Source organism: Corvus cornix, chromosome 2 (genome assembly GCF_000738735.6).
Source record: "Corvus cornix cornix isolate S_Up_H32 chromosome 2, ASM73873v5, whole genome shotgun sequence".
Lineage (NCBI taxonomy): Eukaryota > Metazoa > Chordata > Aves > Passeriformes > Corvidae > Corvus > Corvus cornix.
Window position 1 is genome coordinate 117,277,232 of NC_046333.1, and position 18,858 is coordinate 117,296,089.

Consider the following 18,858-nt stretch of genomic DNA (forward strand, 5'->3'; position numbering starts at 1 on the left):
AACCCTAACCCTAAGCCAACCCTAACCCAACCCTTTTTTTTTTTTTTTTTTTTTTTTTTTTTTGGGGTCCCCCGGCTGCCCAAGGTGGGCACAAACCTGTTAGACTGAAACACAACTGTTTTCTTACCAGGCAAACTATGCAATTGTTAGACTATGGGTTGTGCTTTACGGGAAAGAACACTAGAATTACCATTAAATCTTGTTACTGACAAAGTGTTTAAAGTACGAGAAAATCTGCACCTAAAACAAACATTAACACAGATTTTTGATTAATATTTGCAGAATTCATAATTTCTGCTTTCAAAAATAGATGAAGCACTCTGTTTCAACAACACAGAAGAAATGCAAAATTTTGCCTGTGGACTATTTGTATACTAAGCCTCACTCTGGAAGCAACACACAGATCAAAACACACCAACAAACATTTTCATCTATTCTGACATGAATTTATTTACATTCTTTCTTGCAAAATGAATTAGAAATTGCCTTTTGTCTTGTGTATGTTAACAGAATATGTACCCTACAACTCCTTCAAAAGTTAAACTTGTTCATCAAGTTCAGAAGCAGACCAAAGGATATATGAACTCTCTACAGTGAGATTACAGCTTCAGTGAATCTAACAGAAGCTATGACTGATCTCACCTGTGGTAAGGCATGTTCATTTGCTTCCATAGCTGAAAAAGACTATGACTCAAATGCAGAATTTTTGAAGGCTTACTTTGAATTGTTTATATAAATGCAAGCATTTTCATGTGTTTAATGCATTCCTCCCAAATACTCCTATATTTATTGGCTTATGTTCTTTCTTAAGACAAGAGCCAGGGGAGATGCATCACAAGCATGATGGTGCACGAGCTCTTGTTCTATTTAAACTCACTGTTGCATCAAACACACACTTTAAATGAAATTGCTTCAACTGTGTTAATTGCTTTAACTGTGTATGTTATAGTGAGTATCTGAAATCTTTTTGCACTTCTGTCCTTTAATTTTTCCCTTGAGTTGCTTTAAAACTTAGTATTGGAAATACCAAAAAATACGGTTATTCAGCCAACAGTTCATCAAGCAGCTTTCAGAGATAGCTTCAGAAATCAGTTTTAAGCTATACCTTATTTCTTCTGATGTACATTCACTAGGAAATTTATTTCTCCTTTTTTCAAAGGAATTTCAGGGCAAAGAATATTAAAGATATATAACAAAGAAGCAAAAAATTGTCAGCATAAAATCTGCATAACTTCACCAGTATAAATCATATATGGAGGTTAAAAACCCATCTGTTGCTCTTTTCAGCTGTAAAGATGTTAATGAATTCTGTAGAATATTATTGTATCTGGCTCAAGTGTAATCCAGACATCAATTAAAGAATTGTTCATATTTCTGAAAAACACACCAATAATGAAATATTTGCAGATTATTTTGGGAAAACTTTTGGCCTTTTAAAGCCATTAAGAGATCCAGAAAAAAAAAAATCAATCTTCAGGTCTTATTAAATACCAAATCTACAAAATCAGCGTGTAATGGTGGTTCATGCTTCACAGAAGTGTAGAAGTACACTTTTGTGGTGAATTTTTGACCTTCTTTACCTTTAACCTTCAAGACCTTTAACCTTACCCTTCTCTGCAGTTTTAGTTTTAGATGAGAAATAGAAAATTTAAAAGAATTTTGTTGGCACGAATACCAATTTAAAAATAATACTGTGTTACAATGCAAATCTTAAGAATAATTCATCGTCTGAACCCCATGGTTTTCCTATTCCTTCAAACAGGTTGAACTGACACATACTGGATTCAATAAAATTGTCATTGGTAATATTAATATGATTGTTCAGTAAAATGACTAGTATGAACCTTCAAAGGCTACAGAAAATGAAATCATCATTGTTTTTATATACTACCAGAAAATGCATCTCATTATTACTTCAGATATTGGTCTATATTGGCCTTTCATGGATTACTCAAGCAGTAGTGGGTGACTAAAAATTGCTGTAAATGGACAAATGAAGCTGGGTCACTGAGATGGGAATTCTGAATGAGAATAGACCTCACAACTGGCTGCAGTGACCTGCCCTTCCCCATAAAACCACTGAGGAGGCAGGAAGCATATTCCATTAGATATAATGAGTAGATTTGTAAAAAATGGTAAATATTAAAAGTGTAACTTAACAGAGATAAGTCCATCACATGTATGAACAAAGTGGTCTCCTACTGCAAAGAGGCAAAGAGTTCAGCAGACTGTCACCACAGAGAACACTGAAAAATTTGGTCTGGTGTGTATCAAGTGCTTGCGTGACAGATTTTTGAATAATCACGGTTTTGATTTTAGCATGACTATTATTAACCAAGTGGACACTGGTTGTGACTCCAAGGCCCTCATCAATTGTCTAACAGCACCATTCCTTCCTAAATGAGGGCTTCACTTTGTTCATGTTGATTAAAATGTGTTCAAGGAGTCTTTTATTACTCCTAGTGCAACAGAATTATCTTACTATTTAAGAAAATTCAAAGATTATTCCCTTTTGAGACATCCCAACACAGCCTAAAAGTATTATGAATAAAGAGATTATTTTCTGATGCCTTCTGGGTTTTGGAGATTTTCGTTTTTTTCTCAAGGGAAACGCCTGAAACATAACTCACTCCACAAGTAAAGCCAATTAAGACACCTTGCCTAGGAATTTGTGTTCTTTAATACTCTGTCTATAAAAACTCCAAATCCTCTTCTCTATTCCCACTAGAGCAAAAAGCAGCATTTATCCCAGGCTAACTGATGTGTTGATTTACCAGCTACAGCACAGAGCATGTAACAGCTAAGTTCTGCCTGTTGTTCCTGCACTGGGCCATTAGTTGGTATTTATCTCTTGCCATTCACCTGACAGTTCTCCTGAGATCTACAGGATGTACCTTATCTTGTTGTTATTTACAGTACTTGCTACTGAAGTTACATAAAAGCTGCCAAAGTAATTGGGGAAGGATAGTTGACTGAAAGAGATACAATATGACAGATCACATGATTCTTTTTTTACCTAGGAAACCTCCATAAATTTCTAAATTAATCCTGACTGGTGTTTATAACTCTATTGATAAAACAAAATGTTTATTTTAGCTTTTTTCAACACCTATCACTTTTTTCCCAAGTACCTGTGCTTTCCCATATCTTGCTCGAGGACTCTGTGGATATTGATTCACTAATGCTTCAAAGGCCCTTAGAGCTTCTTCAACTTTTCCCTGAAAAGTAGAGATATTTATCAGCAATTCTCTCTAATAAAAATGCTGAAGGATGCAGGACCTAATAACACATCGGTTTCACAATTAAAGAACAAACACAAAACAGTGCAGAATGAATCAACAGCTTTCACTCATACTTTGGTTGGGATTGCCTTCTTATTTAAGAGAAATTCATTGTCATTATTTATGAAACAATATAATCTACTTTCCATGGTTAAAATGAATAGCTTGGTTTTTCTTATTTTACTCACTTTCCCTTTGTTGACTGGATAAAATTCTGAGACGAAAATAACCTGTCTATATAAAAATGTGAAGATCCTACTGCTAATAACGAATTCCAGATCAGATATAATAGAGAATAGGAAGAAAATTCTGGACATAGGTGGAAAATTTCCCTCTGCATACCTCCCATGATGAACAGTGTCATAACTACAGTTCTTCTAGGGGAAATTCTGTAGACTTATCCATAGTGTATGGCTATTTCCTCCATGTCTTTTGCAGAACAACATCCCTGAGGACATCTCACACAAGTCCGAATGGAACTGTGGTATTCTCATGATGGATGTTGATCTCTTGATGGATGTTGACTAGCAAGTACAGATAGAAGTTGAGAAGAACCAGCCCCACTGTTAAACAGGTGCTAAGCACTGCTTGGCAATATTTGGCAATAGACCTTGCTGCCACTTTCACCTCTTTACAGCTTTATAAATATGAGTGGGCTATTACACACAACTGCCTTGCTATCTGTAAATATTACACATGTCCAATTTGTTCCTAAATTTATCCTGATTCCTACATGACATGCATAACTATCTAACTAACCAAGAGACACAGCAGCAATAGAGTCAACAAACTGACCCTACAGGCTCGCCAAAATTTCTATTACACCTTTCTCTCATTAACCAATTGCTTAAGTAGCAAGAAGCATGAAAATTCCTTTTGTTTTTGTATTCTAACCTGTAAAGAAGGCTTCTAGTAAGGAACAGCAGCAGCAGCAGCCAGAGGTTAGTGCTCTCTATGCAAGAGCCCTCCAGTCCCATCACAGACCTACCAAAACTCTGGGGCTGCATAGATGGCCTGATAAAGTCAAAACTGCACAGTGTGTCCTGAAAATCAAGAATAATCCTGCACCTGGAATGACCAAATTGGTTTTTATTGTACTGTACTGAAAATCTAGGGTATAACAAAGCCCTGCAGTTGTTCTCTATGTGCAAGGACTGTCTGTGAGACATATCAGAGTTTTAAGAAGAACTACATTCAAAAGACTTAGAGTCTCTCAATTTTAACAGCCACAGTCTTGCTTCACTATTTAATCTCACATCTGGAAAAGGGACATGTCTGCAAAGGTCTTGTTTTCTGAAATACTCAAATAAAAGTACAAAATTGGAAGCTATGAGGGGAGATAACTGAAGAGCTTTTTTACTGTTGGGAGGTTTTTTGCTTGCTTTTCACGGTCAAGTTACTAAACTCAGAACTACCCAAACTGACTGGTGTTAAGGTCTTGCTGCCACTGGTGAGAAGCAGGAACATCAGTTTCATCCTCTAAGCAGCTGTACAGCAACAAAGGCACTCCCAGGACACGGAATCTCAACCTACTTCAACGATCTGCACCTAATGCTCACAAGGCATCAGAACACTTACTGAGAGATCCTGCTAACACACACACAAAGGTCTCTGGTAACACATGACTTCAGTAGTCAAGTGGATAACACTGATAGGACAGAACTAACCCTGTTCCATGTGATCCGTGGAAAGCAGATATTCAGTGATTAAGCTACATATTTTCAAGGTTAACAGTGAGCAAGCATACATGAACAGACATACACTTCCGGCTTTAAAAAAATTAAGATAAACTATTCAGCAGAAATTAAACTTGAAGGACAAATATGCACTGAATATTTCAAAAAGTTAATTTCACACAAAGTAATTTAAAATTCATTCTCCCTTTTTCCAAGTTTTTAATTTATTCATTTTCATGCACTGCATACAGTTCTGAGTCAAACATTCAAAACTTACTTTTTTACGTAGTTTTTCTGCAGCATCTAGTTCAGCTTTAATGGTCTTATCAAACTTGTTTAAGAGCTTTGGCTTCTTCTTTTTAGCTAGAAGATTTAACAAACAGTTCATTACTTCTTTCATATCTCAATTGTCTGGAGTAACACTTAGCTAGGGACTGTGCTGGCAAAGTGCATCATTTTCATGTGAGGCAGTTTCAAATTACACTGAAAAGAAACTGATTCCTTCCTTATTACAATCACAAACTCCTATATGAAAAAGCAAACTTCAGTCATTCAAATTGAGTAACTTGGCAGTTAAGTTCAGCAAAAAGCATTCTTCATCACATTACAGTCAAGGATTTTTTTTCCCAAATGGTTCAATTGATGTGGAAGAGCAAAGGGAACTGTTATTTTTCCACATTTATATGGTATCATGAAAAACCTGATCATCAGGGCATACTAGTCATTTCTGAAAGTTGTGACTCTATACATCTACTTCTTTGCCTAGAGCAATCACTGAGGCTGCATCTGGAGTGCTGTGTGCAGTTCTGGGCTCCTCAGGACAAGAGAGACATGGAGCTCCTGGAGTGCATCCAGTGGAGGAAAACGAAGATGATTAAGGGACTGGAGCACCTCTCTTTTGAGGAAAGGCTGACGGAGCTGGGCCTGTTCAGCCTCAAGAAGAGACGACTGAGAGGGGACCTCAATAACGTGTATAAATAAATATCTTAAGAGTAGGTGACAAGAGGATGGATCCAGGCTCTTCTCAGTGCTGCCAAGCAATAGGACAAGAGGCAACAGGAAGAAACTGATGCATGGGAAGTTCCACCTGAACATGAGGAAGAACTTCTTTACTGTGCAGGTCACCAAGCACTGGAAGATATTGCCCAGAGAGGGTGTGGGGTCTCCCTCGCTGGAAATATTCAAGAACTGTCTGGAGACAATCGTGTGCCACATGTTGTAGGATGACCTTGCTTGAGCAGGAAGGTTGGACCACATGACCCACTGTGGTCCCTTCCAACCTAACCCATTCTGCGCTTAGAAGAGTTCATAGAAATCATAGTTACTTAGGTTAGGAGGGACCCCAAAAGTCGAGTACTTGAACTTCCTGATGAAAACAAGTTCAGTGCTGAAATGTCAGGTTAAGACCCCTTTACGAGATTAAGTTTCTACAGCTTAGTAAGCTATCACACAGCAGTAGAGCAGCAGCAGTATGTGGCACACCAGCCGTGAAACAAATTGTGTAAAGTAAACTGCATTTGAAGCAAATTTAAGTAAATGGTGTCAGTTTAAGCAGCTATTTATTTCATAGCAGTTTACTCCTAAACAATGTCTCCTTGGTTGCATTAAGTATACTAGTTGTTAAAAAAATGCAAGTATGCTACTGAAAGGATATGACAGCAGGTGACTGGTTTCCTCCACATTTGCTACAGCTTAACTCTGCACTTGCACTTCACTAGAAAAGAAGTTTCCACCTTTTCTGACACAATTAGTGGAAATACGTATTGTCTGACACAAGTCACTACTAGTTAGGTATATCTGTAATTAGTAGCACAACTTTTTTGTTTTAATTATACATTACTGCTTTTTCCCCCTCTATGGAAAGTAAGTCATTAATAGCAGGAAAAAAAGTAAAATTACTATTTTCCTTGTAGAAATTTCAATAGGGAATGCTGTAACTGGTACGTATAAAGTTTAAAGCAAACACCCTACAGTTTTAACATCACAAGACTGCTGCAATGCAGTAGCAAGTATTTTGAATAACAAGTTATTGTAACTAGCCATGTTTTATTCTGCTTCCCAGGTCCTCAGGTGCACTCTTCAGGAATGACAAGAGCCACCACATGCTACTGGAAGCTGTGCTCGTGATTCATTAAATGACACGGTCTCTCTGCGACTCTGATCCTACACAGAGTTTTAGGCAGATAAATCACGTCATCTGTGTTAAACCTCAGAGAGAGACCAATGCCTTGGCTAGTGCTAAACCAATAGTAAGTCCATCTGCTCATTAGAGGATGTCATAAGTCTGAACTTCTTCTGTATGGAGTGAAAAATAAACACCTTTTTATGTTTTTTCTGTTAAGACTTTTACTGTTCTGTTCAATGCTGAACTCGGACAACTCTGTGTAAGAGTTTTTCTTACATCACTTTTTAAACTCTTCTGAAGTATTGGCATGCACAGTTGAATAGATGCTATTGCTTTCCAGGAGCAGGAGGGGAACAGAATTTAAGCTATCCTACTAAATTCCATTTATTTATTCACAAAGGTTGTATAAAGCTTTAAATACAAAAAAAGGAATTAAGATTTATAAAAGAAAGGTATTAGAGCAGCAATGCACTAGTATTATTATATCTCTGTTGATTCCTCTTATAATAGTAGGGACTGTAGTTTTCCATGACATTAGCTACCAAGAAGAAAAAAAAAAAAACAAAATAGAACTGTCCGACATTTAGGAATTTACTCCTTTTACAGGATAAACTAACAAATAGCATAGTTTAATATCTTGTTTTTGCTTCCCTAAACACTTCCAAGTTTTTTATTGTAACCTGATTTGAAATCCAGCATTTATACTGAAGCACACAGTAATGCTCTTAAGGAATGTAGTTATCATGGAACTGCATCGACTAAAGAGATGTGTTGCATTTTTCTTAATAATATAGATGTTTTTAATGTCTTTTGGTTATTCCCCATAAATTATGTAGGAGAAATGCCTTCCAATCTGTCACTGATTCCTATCTTTGTCTTACTTTACTGTCCTCCATTTCATAGGAAAGCAATGTCTTTACTGCCTTTTCATGCATTTAATAATAGTAATGGTTAAGGAGCATAGCACTGGCTATCTTCCAAGTGTTCACACCCCTTAAATTCAGTCAAATTCACAGAACCAGCTCTTATTACAAGTGCAAGGATCCCTCCACCCCAACCCTTCAGTCCACAGTGACCAACAGGTATGGTGAGGAGTTTCATACATAATGTCATTGGGCCTGAAAAGAACAATCCATAACATGCAAAAGGCTTGTTGGGTTTTGTGATTTTTTCTTTTTAAAAAATATGGCAGCTCAGTTTTTCAAGAAACCATTGCTATTTCTAAGGCCTGGCTTGCTAAACAGCAGGAGTGGAAGAACCCAGAAACATCAGCCCAAGGAACTATGGGGAACTACAAGAGAGAATTAGGTTGTGAGCTGTAAAAGCTGCCTGCAGAGGCGCATGGCAGCACAAAGGAGCGCATGGTGGCACAGAGAGGCTTGTCTCCACCAAACCCTGGGGGGAGGAGGTGTCACACAGCAGAGGCCTACAGAGAGGGGCTGCTGGATGGGTGAACAGCAAGTGACCACCCCATAGAAGGAAGTGTGTTGCTGATGTGGCAACACGGGGTAGGTCACGCCACATAAGGAAATACTGTGCCTTAGAAAAGTGTATAAAAGCAGCCCATTCCTTCGATCCCCTGCCGGTCTGGGTCCATGATTCAGTCGCTGACAAGGAACCAATGAAAGCAAGTGACCTTGAGGACTTTTTAGGTTCATTTTGCTCTTAGCTGCCATGTGAAACTGTCCTTTGCTGTTAGCAAGAAAACTGAGGTATGTCAGCTCCTCTGGGTACAGTATCTGGGAAGCTTCCAACTGGATATTGCCACTAAACACTTGGTTTAGTTTCTGTCCTCTAAGTAACATAAACTGCAACTAAAATGTTAATTCTCAGTTCTTATGAATGAAAATCTTGATCTAAGGCTGGCCAGCTACACAAGAACTGTATTTCAGTGAGACAGGACAGCTATTTGTCAGCTTCTAAGCTTTCAGCATTCATGGAAAGACAGAGTCATTTGGTCCTTCTCAAACTCAGTAAGCATGGCAACAGTGAGGTTACTTTGAGGCAACGGAAAGAAGCTTTCCCACCCGCCAAGAAACTCCCACTGCCTGTGGGACACCATCTCTGCAGGTCATTTGAGTTTACAAGGAGACGAGAAAATGCTCAGAAAAAAAAAGTAAACTAAAAAAATAAATAAAAATCTTACAAGTCTGTGGCACAAAGATACAGTATCTTTCCCTTCGTATCCAACTTGGGTGATGTGTTGGAAGAACCTTTTCACCACCCTCCATTAAAAAAAAAAGTATTCCTATTTTTAGTGCAATTATATATCAGCCCTAGACCAGCAGGAGATCAACATAAAAAGCTGGAAAGGAGCTGTTAACATAAATATTATTCATCTGCTAGGCACCAATATAACACAGTAAACATTGTATAATGAGCAATAATTTTCATCCCCCATTCTATTCCTATGTTAAAGGATTCACCAGGGAGCTTTCAGAGTAACCATCAAGCATTCCTCTATATTAACCAGATAGCCTGCTATCTCCCTGCAGGGGTATTTTAATAAATTATCCATTGCCTCCTTCTAGTGCAATAATCTTTTAGCAGATGTGACCCAATATATTAAATTCAATGATACAAAGAAGATAGCTTATCTGTTTTCAGATAATATATGTAATTTTTTATCAATGACAAATTTCACCATGTCAGTGAAGTTATGCATGATCACACAACTGCTTGGCTGGTTTGTAGTCCAAATCAAGTTGAGCATTAAAATGGTAATAATCCTTTTACGTATCATACTGTGGACTTCCAGCAGTACTACTGAGGATTTTCAATAATAGCCTTGGATGCAAGAACAGGCATTCTATCTAGGACTGCTGTCATAGGATTCCTGAAGACTCCCTTAGAGAAAAGAGTTTCCACTGAAAAAGCAGCAAGCTAGGAAGAAGTCTTATAAGAAACTCTTATGCTAGTTCTTGTGTTGGAGAATAAACAATTACCAGAGATGACAAACAATCTCATATCTCACTTACTAAGATACAGCATTAAAAAAAAAAAATAGGAGAATATTTCAGAAGTAGCAATGTAGTATATTAAATGTGCAGTAAACTTAATAGCCTGTCATATCATCCAATGAAAGTTGATGAAATATTTCATATAACTGTTTTGGCATATGAAAACTAAAATACCAGGCATGTTTTGGTTTTAGGTTGAAAAGCACCTTGTCATCACCAAAAGCAGTGACAGTCTTACTTCTACAAGGGACAGAGAAATTATTTTTGAATAATAATGGCACACTGCAAAATACTCTTCAGACCACAAGAGAATCACATCAAAATTAAGGAAAAGTAACTGGATTGTTAAACATAATTGAACCAGTCTTGAAAAATGGTTTAAAAATATTTTTTCTTTAATTGGGGTGGGGAGGGGAGCAACAATAAGCAAAAACAAAGGGTAAAAAGGCAGTTATAAAGAGTTTGCCATGGGAAGAGGGGTACACACTGCTCTGTAAAGTGTAGCTACAGAGATGAAAAGAATAAATTATTTTCTGTATCATCATAGTCAGGAGAAGGAAGAGAAGGCTCAAAATGGCTATAACAGAAAATTTGGCTTGAACATCTGGAACTACTATCTCTGAACAAGCACAGTAGAACAGGCTGCTGAGGGCAGCTGTGGAATTCTAATTACTGAAAATTTGCAGTAACAAGATGTATAAGCATCTGCCAGGAAAAATGCACACAGCTGATAAGGCCTTCAGTCAACTAAAGAGACAAAGTAAGCTTTAGGGCCCCACCTAGTCATATGTCCTACAAGTTCTGTAATATACTATTACATGTTAATGTGCTTTAGTGGCAACACTGGAATTACACTGGTAGCTTGCATTCTGTTATTTGACAACCAAAGAAACTCCCACAGCAGCTCACAGTGCCCGTCATCACAGCAGCTGAGATTCCTCCTAGCCCTATGCCAGTAATAAAATATTGAAGCTCCAAAACTTCTCCCAGTGCAAAATTTCACCTCAGTGCTATAATTTCAGAAAAGCCATAAGTTATTAGAAACACTGTCTTGCGATTGAAAGCAATCTCCATTACCACTGCCATTATTAGCTTTTTCTGTGAAAATAAAACACTAGTAACATTCAAAAAATCAAGTTCTGTAAATATTCTTCTTTTTACCTTAAGTAACTCTCCAAATAACATCAGAAAAATATTTTTGCAAACTGTTGATTTATTCACAGAATTGTATTTCTTGATACTTGACAGCTTTTATTGTGAAAAGCTGCCTGAAGATGTAATAATCAAGGAATTAAAACTTTTCTAGAATTCTAGACAAACACCCTCAAATGATCAAATGTCTGTAAATTCCTGTGTAACTGAGCATAACCCAAGGTTTGAAATCAGTATAAAATGCCAAGTAGACAATTATGTTAAAGCAGTAAGTGCATCTGAACCAATTACACAGAGTAACAAGGAAAACAAAAAGAGATAACTAGTACATGGCAAAAAAAATTGATTACATATGACCCTAAGACCAAAGCAATAGAAAAAAACTCATAGAAATGTCACAAAAAACTAGTAATACTATTTCTATAATGGAGTAAATGAATCCTCTCTAGCTTCCAGAGAAGTGGGAAGGGTTGTGTGTATGAAATCTCTCCATTTCACATTTTCATCTGAAATATAACACCATCATCCAGGCTAAGGAAAATTTCATTCTCCTGAAAGAGAAAACACTGATGACCTGCCTGAGTAGGTATCAGCCCGGTATGTCAAAACAGTTAACATCATTAGCCAGAATTGGACAAAAATATTGAATACTATCCTGATTATCTTTCACAATTAACACACTTTTTTTATCCTAGAGAGATACCACACACTTGGCATTTTAACAGATAGCAACTTTTAAGTCAAATACACTGTAAAGGCTTCAACTTGTTTCCTGAAAAGGTAATTTAAAAGATGGGGTATCTTTATCACAACACATAGCATGAACTGTTCTGTCCTTGCTGGCACACTTTGAGCCTCTGATCAAAGGATACATGTAGAGCTCTCTTCCTGAGCAAAGTAGGTGATAACATCACGCTGCTATTAAAACTTCCAGAACAATTAGCGTTTGTATCTAAAAACCAGTATGCACTTCCATACACTTCACACAAATCTCAGTCCTATGCCTTGCAAAATATTGGGAGCAGATATTCTACAATTCTGTGATTCTATTCTGACCCAACAGACGTGCCAGGAAGTACACCGCAAACAGAGAGCATGTTAGCTGATGTGTAACCATGGCCAGGAGGAAATCTCAACTGGGACTAGCTCAGGCAGTTTTCCACCCAATCTTGCTGTCCTTTTCTCCTCCTCCCTCTTTTGCTCTCAGTACTAATGATTCCCTTCCTAAGCCTTCTACTCCCTTTCTTATGTTCAGAGCCTAGGAAAACTGGTGGGGTGGGAGGGCAGGCTTACCTGTGGTGCTGGAGCTGACATTTTGAACCTGGCCTGCTCACTGAGAGCAATGACTGATAGCCTGGCTGGTCTAACTTGGAGTTTTGTGGGGAAGGTTGCCTTCCACACAGGATAAAAAGTCTTGCTTCAGTGTTTGGAAACTAATGCTGTAGGATTTACAGTCAATTGAGAGGGGCCTGCTCAGTGATTATGAGAGTCCATATTACATATTAGCATAAGTATTTCTTGTTAAACATGTCTTCTAATGAAATTTCTGGTTCCTCAGAAATGGAAAGACAATAACATTACAATCTCTCTGTGGACTTGAGGATGGAAAGACTTTACTCCCTATCTAACAAACCACCTCATAAATTTGGTTTGGTTCTTGTAATTAGATTTTTTTATTCACCTATTGATTCATTCGTATTGTCATTATAATGTTAAGGGAGGATTCCTGGCAGCTTCCTTGATGTTAAATCTGCTATTACTCGCATGCAAAACAGCGAGGAATTAGGACTCCAGTTTTAATTACTTTATAAGGTATAAGTGATTCAAGATAAAGGCTGGTCTTTACAGCCACCTTGAGGACACATGATCCCCAGTTGTTGAATTGAAAAGTACACTGGAACAATCCTGCTGCACTGACTGTATGCTGTGCTTACTGCCAGCCAGAAAACTGAATGAGCTCAATGCAGGGGTTGGACAAGTGGCCTTTAAAGGTCCTTTCCAACCCAAACTATTCTATAATTTGAATATTAAATAAAGTTTTAATAAAAGCTATAATTATTTAACTGTAGAGGCTATAACAATATAGTTATGTCTCCTTATGTTACACTATCTCTAAAGCCAATCTGAAATAAAAACCCCTTCATGTGATGCAATCTCATAAGTCACTTGCAGCAAAGGCTCCTCCTGTCAGTTCTCTGTCTTAAACTCTGAAAAACTATGGAAGCAATTTCCAGGGCAGGTCATAGGCCTTGTTTTCTAAACACCCTCCCATCCCTGCTGTGATACAAATTCAGTAATAATGCTCTTGGCAACTTCTGAGCGTGGGACAATGACAAGTAGATACCAATGATCATGGTCCGTAGTTGTTTTCCAACAAATTAAGTGACCTTTTGTTTTACTAATTCCCTTTGCCACCCACCACCAATACTACACCTTCCCAGTCCAAGTTTCAAAGCTTCAATTATGTTCAGAAAAACATACACATATATTAGTAGACTTTTACTTGAAATTCAAAATTTGCTCAAGTAATTGTCCTTCCTCCTGATACTAGCCCCGTATCATTACCCAAATTAGTTTTGGAAATTGTGCTGCCTCTCAGTGGGCACTTGAATGAGAATTTGATGATGATGAAAAAATCCTGCCATTGTCCTGTTGTTTGGGAAGCTCATTAGGTGAGATACAGAGAGTGTGTTTTACACTTGTTTTATGGGCTTCTATAAATGATAACTTAGAAGGTATAAAACCAAGTAACTGCATCTAGACAATTTAAAGCCAGGAGCACTACAATAATTAAAAGATCATTCTAAACTGTACTGGTAGAACAGGCAAAACCACTATAATCAACTTATCCGGGGAAGTAATCAGACAATAAAAACTGAGGCATTTTAGGGACTAATAAAGCTGGAATCTAATGACTATAATAAATCCTTAGCTGCAGTTCCAGAACAATTTCCCTTGCAGTACAAAGTATTCTACAGGGCTTTCTGTGTGAAATTATTGTTGGTTGGTTAGATGTTGATCATAAGAAACAACTGCAGAATAATTTAAATTTTGGCATGTATTTCCATCATTCACCTCTTTTTAACCATTAAGACTTTGGCTTCACTCGAAGGCTAGACTCAAGCAATCCTTTGACAAACCAGAAAGAAATTTCTGCATTGACTTTCTATTAAAAAATACACTGTAATAGTCTAATATCCTATATATTTAGTTCAGAATGGCATTATGCAGCAGTTTTGGACTTGGACAATTAAGACTTCTGTACACTTCTGTGTTGGTCGTTCTGCACACAGCTCACATTTAACTGTAGCCTGTATCAAATTTGCAAATCAACAGGTACTATGTATACTCTTAAAAGTAGAGCTTGCAAGGGTGGAACTCAGCCCACCCAACTTGAAGTGACAATGCTGGAGGTGAGCTTACCATGTAAGCTCTTTCTCCAGACAGCAGAGCTCTGGTAAAGGTTCCCAATGGAATTTAGGGGATAACTGATCCTATCCTCTGGCAAACCCCTAAATTTAGTCAGAAGAACAGCACTTTAGCCTCCTCAGATTAGATAGCTACTGGTATCACAGTGGAATCCCACATATCTTCAAAGGTAAATACCTGGAGTAAACAGTAGTATTACATTCTTAGGGAGAAGATGCAGAATCCACCTCAAATACAACAGAGAAACCTTGAATCAACTGTATGTTAGAAACAAGTTTATTTTCATTTTTGTTTCTTTAGAGGACTTTCCAGAGGGGGATTTTGCTAATATCAAAGAATTTCAGTAAGACTTTTAATAAACTTGATGGAATACTGTTGAATACTGAAATTTACGTAATAATTACGACACTTTGCTAACCAAGTACTATGAAGGCTGCAGCAGGAAAGAAGATAAATGTTGCAAGAGCTACTCAAAGCTATAAATACTTTCTGCACAGAAGGCTCTTTGGAGCTTGTATGTCCAAATACCACAAAAGAAATGCAGACTTGCACATCAGAATGCACTATCAGAATCAGAAGCAAACCCTAAACCCAAGCCAAACATGAATTTTCAAATTCCCTACTCCTTAGATTTCCAAGTTTTCTACATATACCAGTCACAGTACAGTATATTTTATAATACAGCTCTCACTAATTTATTTCTTCACCTTATTAGGCTAATTGAAAATAAACCGAATCATTAGTACCTTATAGCACTTCCTGTGACTAGCTCATCTATAGCTACCCACTTTTAATGAAAGTGGAAATTTAAAACAGTTCAAACTATGAAAAAAGTCCAATAAAATTCAACTTGTATGAAAATCACACAAGCAGTGTAGCTATAAACAAAGTTCATTTTAAAAAATGCAGGGTTGCTTTTCCCTGTAGGATGTAAAATTTTATCAATTTAACCTGGAAAACAAAACCATCCCTTTTTCCACCTTACAGAAACCTTGTAATCTGCAATGGCATTTATTTAGTTGCTGTTTAAAAAGAAACAAAACCACAAAGCACTTAGGGTAGAAAAGGAAAGTAGCTGCCCTTTGTTGTACTTTCATGTCCTAAAGTTCTTGTACAGGCTCTGACTAATAATGTTGCATAATAGTAAGTTTCTTACACAAGCTGGCATTTTTACCTATGACTGCTTTTTACCCATACTGGATGTCTCTTGTAATTCCTTTTATTATACTGTTCTAACAGGTCAATAAAAGCAGCACATAAAGGTGAGTTTTTTCCTACTATCAAGTATGTAAATACAGTGCAATAAGATATTCCCTGCCAATAAAAGGAAAAGTAGGCATAATTGCCAAGCTTTCCAAGTTGTTTTGGTTGGGGTTTTTTTTACTTTTTATATGTAATGCTTACACATGACATATTTAATACTTAAATAAAATGTTTAAAGTTTGTCAGTCCTAGAACTTATGTTTAAAATACCAATATACAAAACCAAACCAAATAAACCGTACCAAAATATTGGAAAAGCAGCATTCCTAAGTACTCAAATATAAAATAACAGCCACACAGAAAATGGAAACAGAACAAAAAAGGAGTAGAGCCACTGAATCCCTTGGCACAGGCCCTGAGGTTTCTGGGCATCATCAGCAACCAGCCATGAAGCCCAGTGAAGGAGGCCGTGCAAGCTTTGTGCAGTGACAGTGAACGCATGGGGCCAGAACAAATGTCATCGTACGGAGAGCAGATTCACAGCGCTCTTCAGCAAAACCTCACTTCTTTTCCATCTAATTTGTCTGCATCTTCCTGCCTAAACTAAGCCAGACTAGCTAATCGTGGTGTTGACAAGGACTGATTTGCATGGCATCTGTCTCTTCATGCTTAGTGCAGCTGGCAGTGCTGAACCCAGCTCCAGGGGCCAGGCAGCACAGGTTGCCTTGTTGTGCTCAGGTGCAGAAGGGGCTTGGTGAAACTCTGACCTCCAGAATACTAAACTAGGAGTATGACACTGAACATTTTAGTCCTGAAACAGCAGGAGTTGTCACAACTGTCCCGTGACTCAGGTGCAACGCTACAGGCTTGGGGAAGAGTGGCTGGAAAGCTGCCCTTCAGAAAAACACCTGGGGTTGCTGGTCAACAGCTGGCTGAACACAAGCCAGCTGTGCCCAGATGGCCAAGAAAGCCAATGGCATCCTGGCCTGTATCAGCAATAGGGTGACCAGCAGGACCAGGGCAGTGATTGTTCCCCTGTACTCGGCACTGGTGAGGCTGCATTCAAACCCTGTGTTCAGCTTTGGGCGCCTCACTACACGAAAGACATTGAGGTGCTGGAGTGAGTCCAGAGAACAGCAAAGAAGCTGGTGAAGGGTCTGGAGCACAAGTCTGATGAGGGAGCTGGGAGTGTTTGGGGGTGTTTAGCTTGGAGAAAAGGAGGCTGAGGAAGGACCTTATTGCTCTCTACAGCTCCCTGAAAGGAGGTTGTAGTGAGGTGGGGGTTGGTCTTTTCTCCAGGAAACAAGTGACAGAACAAGAGGCAATGGCCTTAAGTTGCTCCTGGAGAGATTCAGATTGGATATTAGGAAAAATTTATTCACCTGAAAGGGTTGCCAGGCTGTCCTGGTGGTATTTAAAAGATGTGTTACTTAGGGACATGGTTCAGTGTTAGGTTATGAGTTGGACTCGAAGACCTTAAAGGCCTTTTCCAACCTAAACAATTCTATCCTTCTATTCTGTGACCAGGTAAGATTGATTGACGTACATGGATGCCAGCCTTGGAAACAACCAAGTGTTTACTTACAAAAGCACATGCTCTCTGGATGTTTATTCAACTGCAGTTTATCTACATAAGACGTACAGGAGCTAAGCTTCACTACTCTTTAATCTGATTTAAATCAATCCTCCCAGAAAGCATGGTTTTGAATTTCAGAACAGAATGTTACTTTCAGACTTACCTTTTTCTGTTTTGTCTTGTTCAGTTTCTTTTTCACTTTTCCCTAGAACATTAAAAATATAATTTCATTGAAATAAATTTATGTTAACATTTTATGATAAGAGATACAAGAATATTAATATTTATATTCAAAACATAATTGAGTCTATAGGACTTCATGTTTCATTTTTATTTTTTAAAATAATCACAATTATTTTCTGAACTATATAGTTACCTAAAAGGTCTTTCCCTGCAGATGCTTCAAGTATTACCTTATTGCTTCCATCACAAAACATTTCACAGAATTTCCCCTGTAGATATTTAATATATTTTGTTGATATACGCTTACAAGTGTGCAAGCTATTTTGCAAGAAAGAAAATCTGTTCAGCTTACAAGTGTGCAAGCTATTTTGCAAGAAAGAAAATCTGTTCATTAATTAAAAGCTATTGGGAACACCAGCTTAATACAAACATTAAAACATGAAAAACAAAATCAATTGGCAACCTAAGCCGCATTTTTAGAAGTGACTTGGGCACTGGGAAGCTTTTGTCTTTCTTCAACTTTTAAAATAATCTAACAGCTATTTTGCAAACATATCACTGCAGAGGTAGATGTTAACTAAGTATTGAGACAGTCTGTAGCAAAGGCAAACTAAATCCTTAGAAAAATCATGTATGCATATTTCATGAAGGTGGTAGATACATAAAGGTCTTTTTCTCCCTCTCCAAACACTTTTTGATCCTGCCTGACCCTATAACATATAAAGCATCTTGCCTCACAATTTTAACACTGTTACTCTGTTTCTGATTCAATTTTTTTCCCAATAAGCTTCCAATATTTCCTCCTAATAAACTTAGAGAACACTAAACAGTGGGTCTGTTGCTTTTTTAGCTAGCTACTGTCCTCTTTAACATTTACTATTTAATTTTGGGGTATTCTTATATACATAAAAACCATTTTATTTAATTTCCAACTAATTTAGACACACCCTGTCAGTACTCAGTCTTCACTGTTTTTTAAACTGACTACTCAAAAGCATTGTAGTGTGAATACAACATTTAAAAATGCTGGAAAACATTGCATTTTTTCATGAAAAAACTGGATTATGCACACACGAAAACAAAATTTTAACACTCTAATTTCACCCTTTACTATAGGCTGAAAACTGCTATTACTGAATGTATGGACACTGTAACTCTAATTTATATTCAGTACAAGACAGAACGAGCATCAACTTGATTATATGGCAAATTAAATAAATATGGTCACACTGAAAGTCATTCACCTCTTCAATTACATATGAGATCTAGATTG

General features: G+C 37.5%; 1 protein-coding gene across 5 annotated transcripts in view; it reads right to left on the bottom strand.

The window, feature by feature from the left end:
- Positions 1–1,006: 1,006 nt before the first annotated feature.
- LOC104690358 (aspartyl/asparaginyl beta-hydroxylase) overlaps positions 1,007–18,858 on the bottom strand; it is a 66,757-nt gene continuing 48,905 nt past the window's right edge. For all 5 annotated transcript variants that reach the window (XM_039548729.1, XM_039548727.1, XM_039548728.1 and 2 more), the window contains 3 exons: positions 17,566–17,607; positions 5,235–5,320; positions 1,007–3,218 (listed from right to left, as the gene is read on the bottom strand). In XM_039548729.1, the coding sequence (XP_039404663.1) occupies positions 3,093–3,218; positions 5,235–5,320; positions 17,566–17,607 (254 nt within the window). In that variant the 3' untranslated portion in view covers positions 1,007–3,092. The remainder of the gene's footprint in view (positions 3,219–5,234; positions 5,321–17,565; positions 17,608–18,858) is intronic.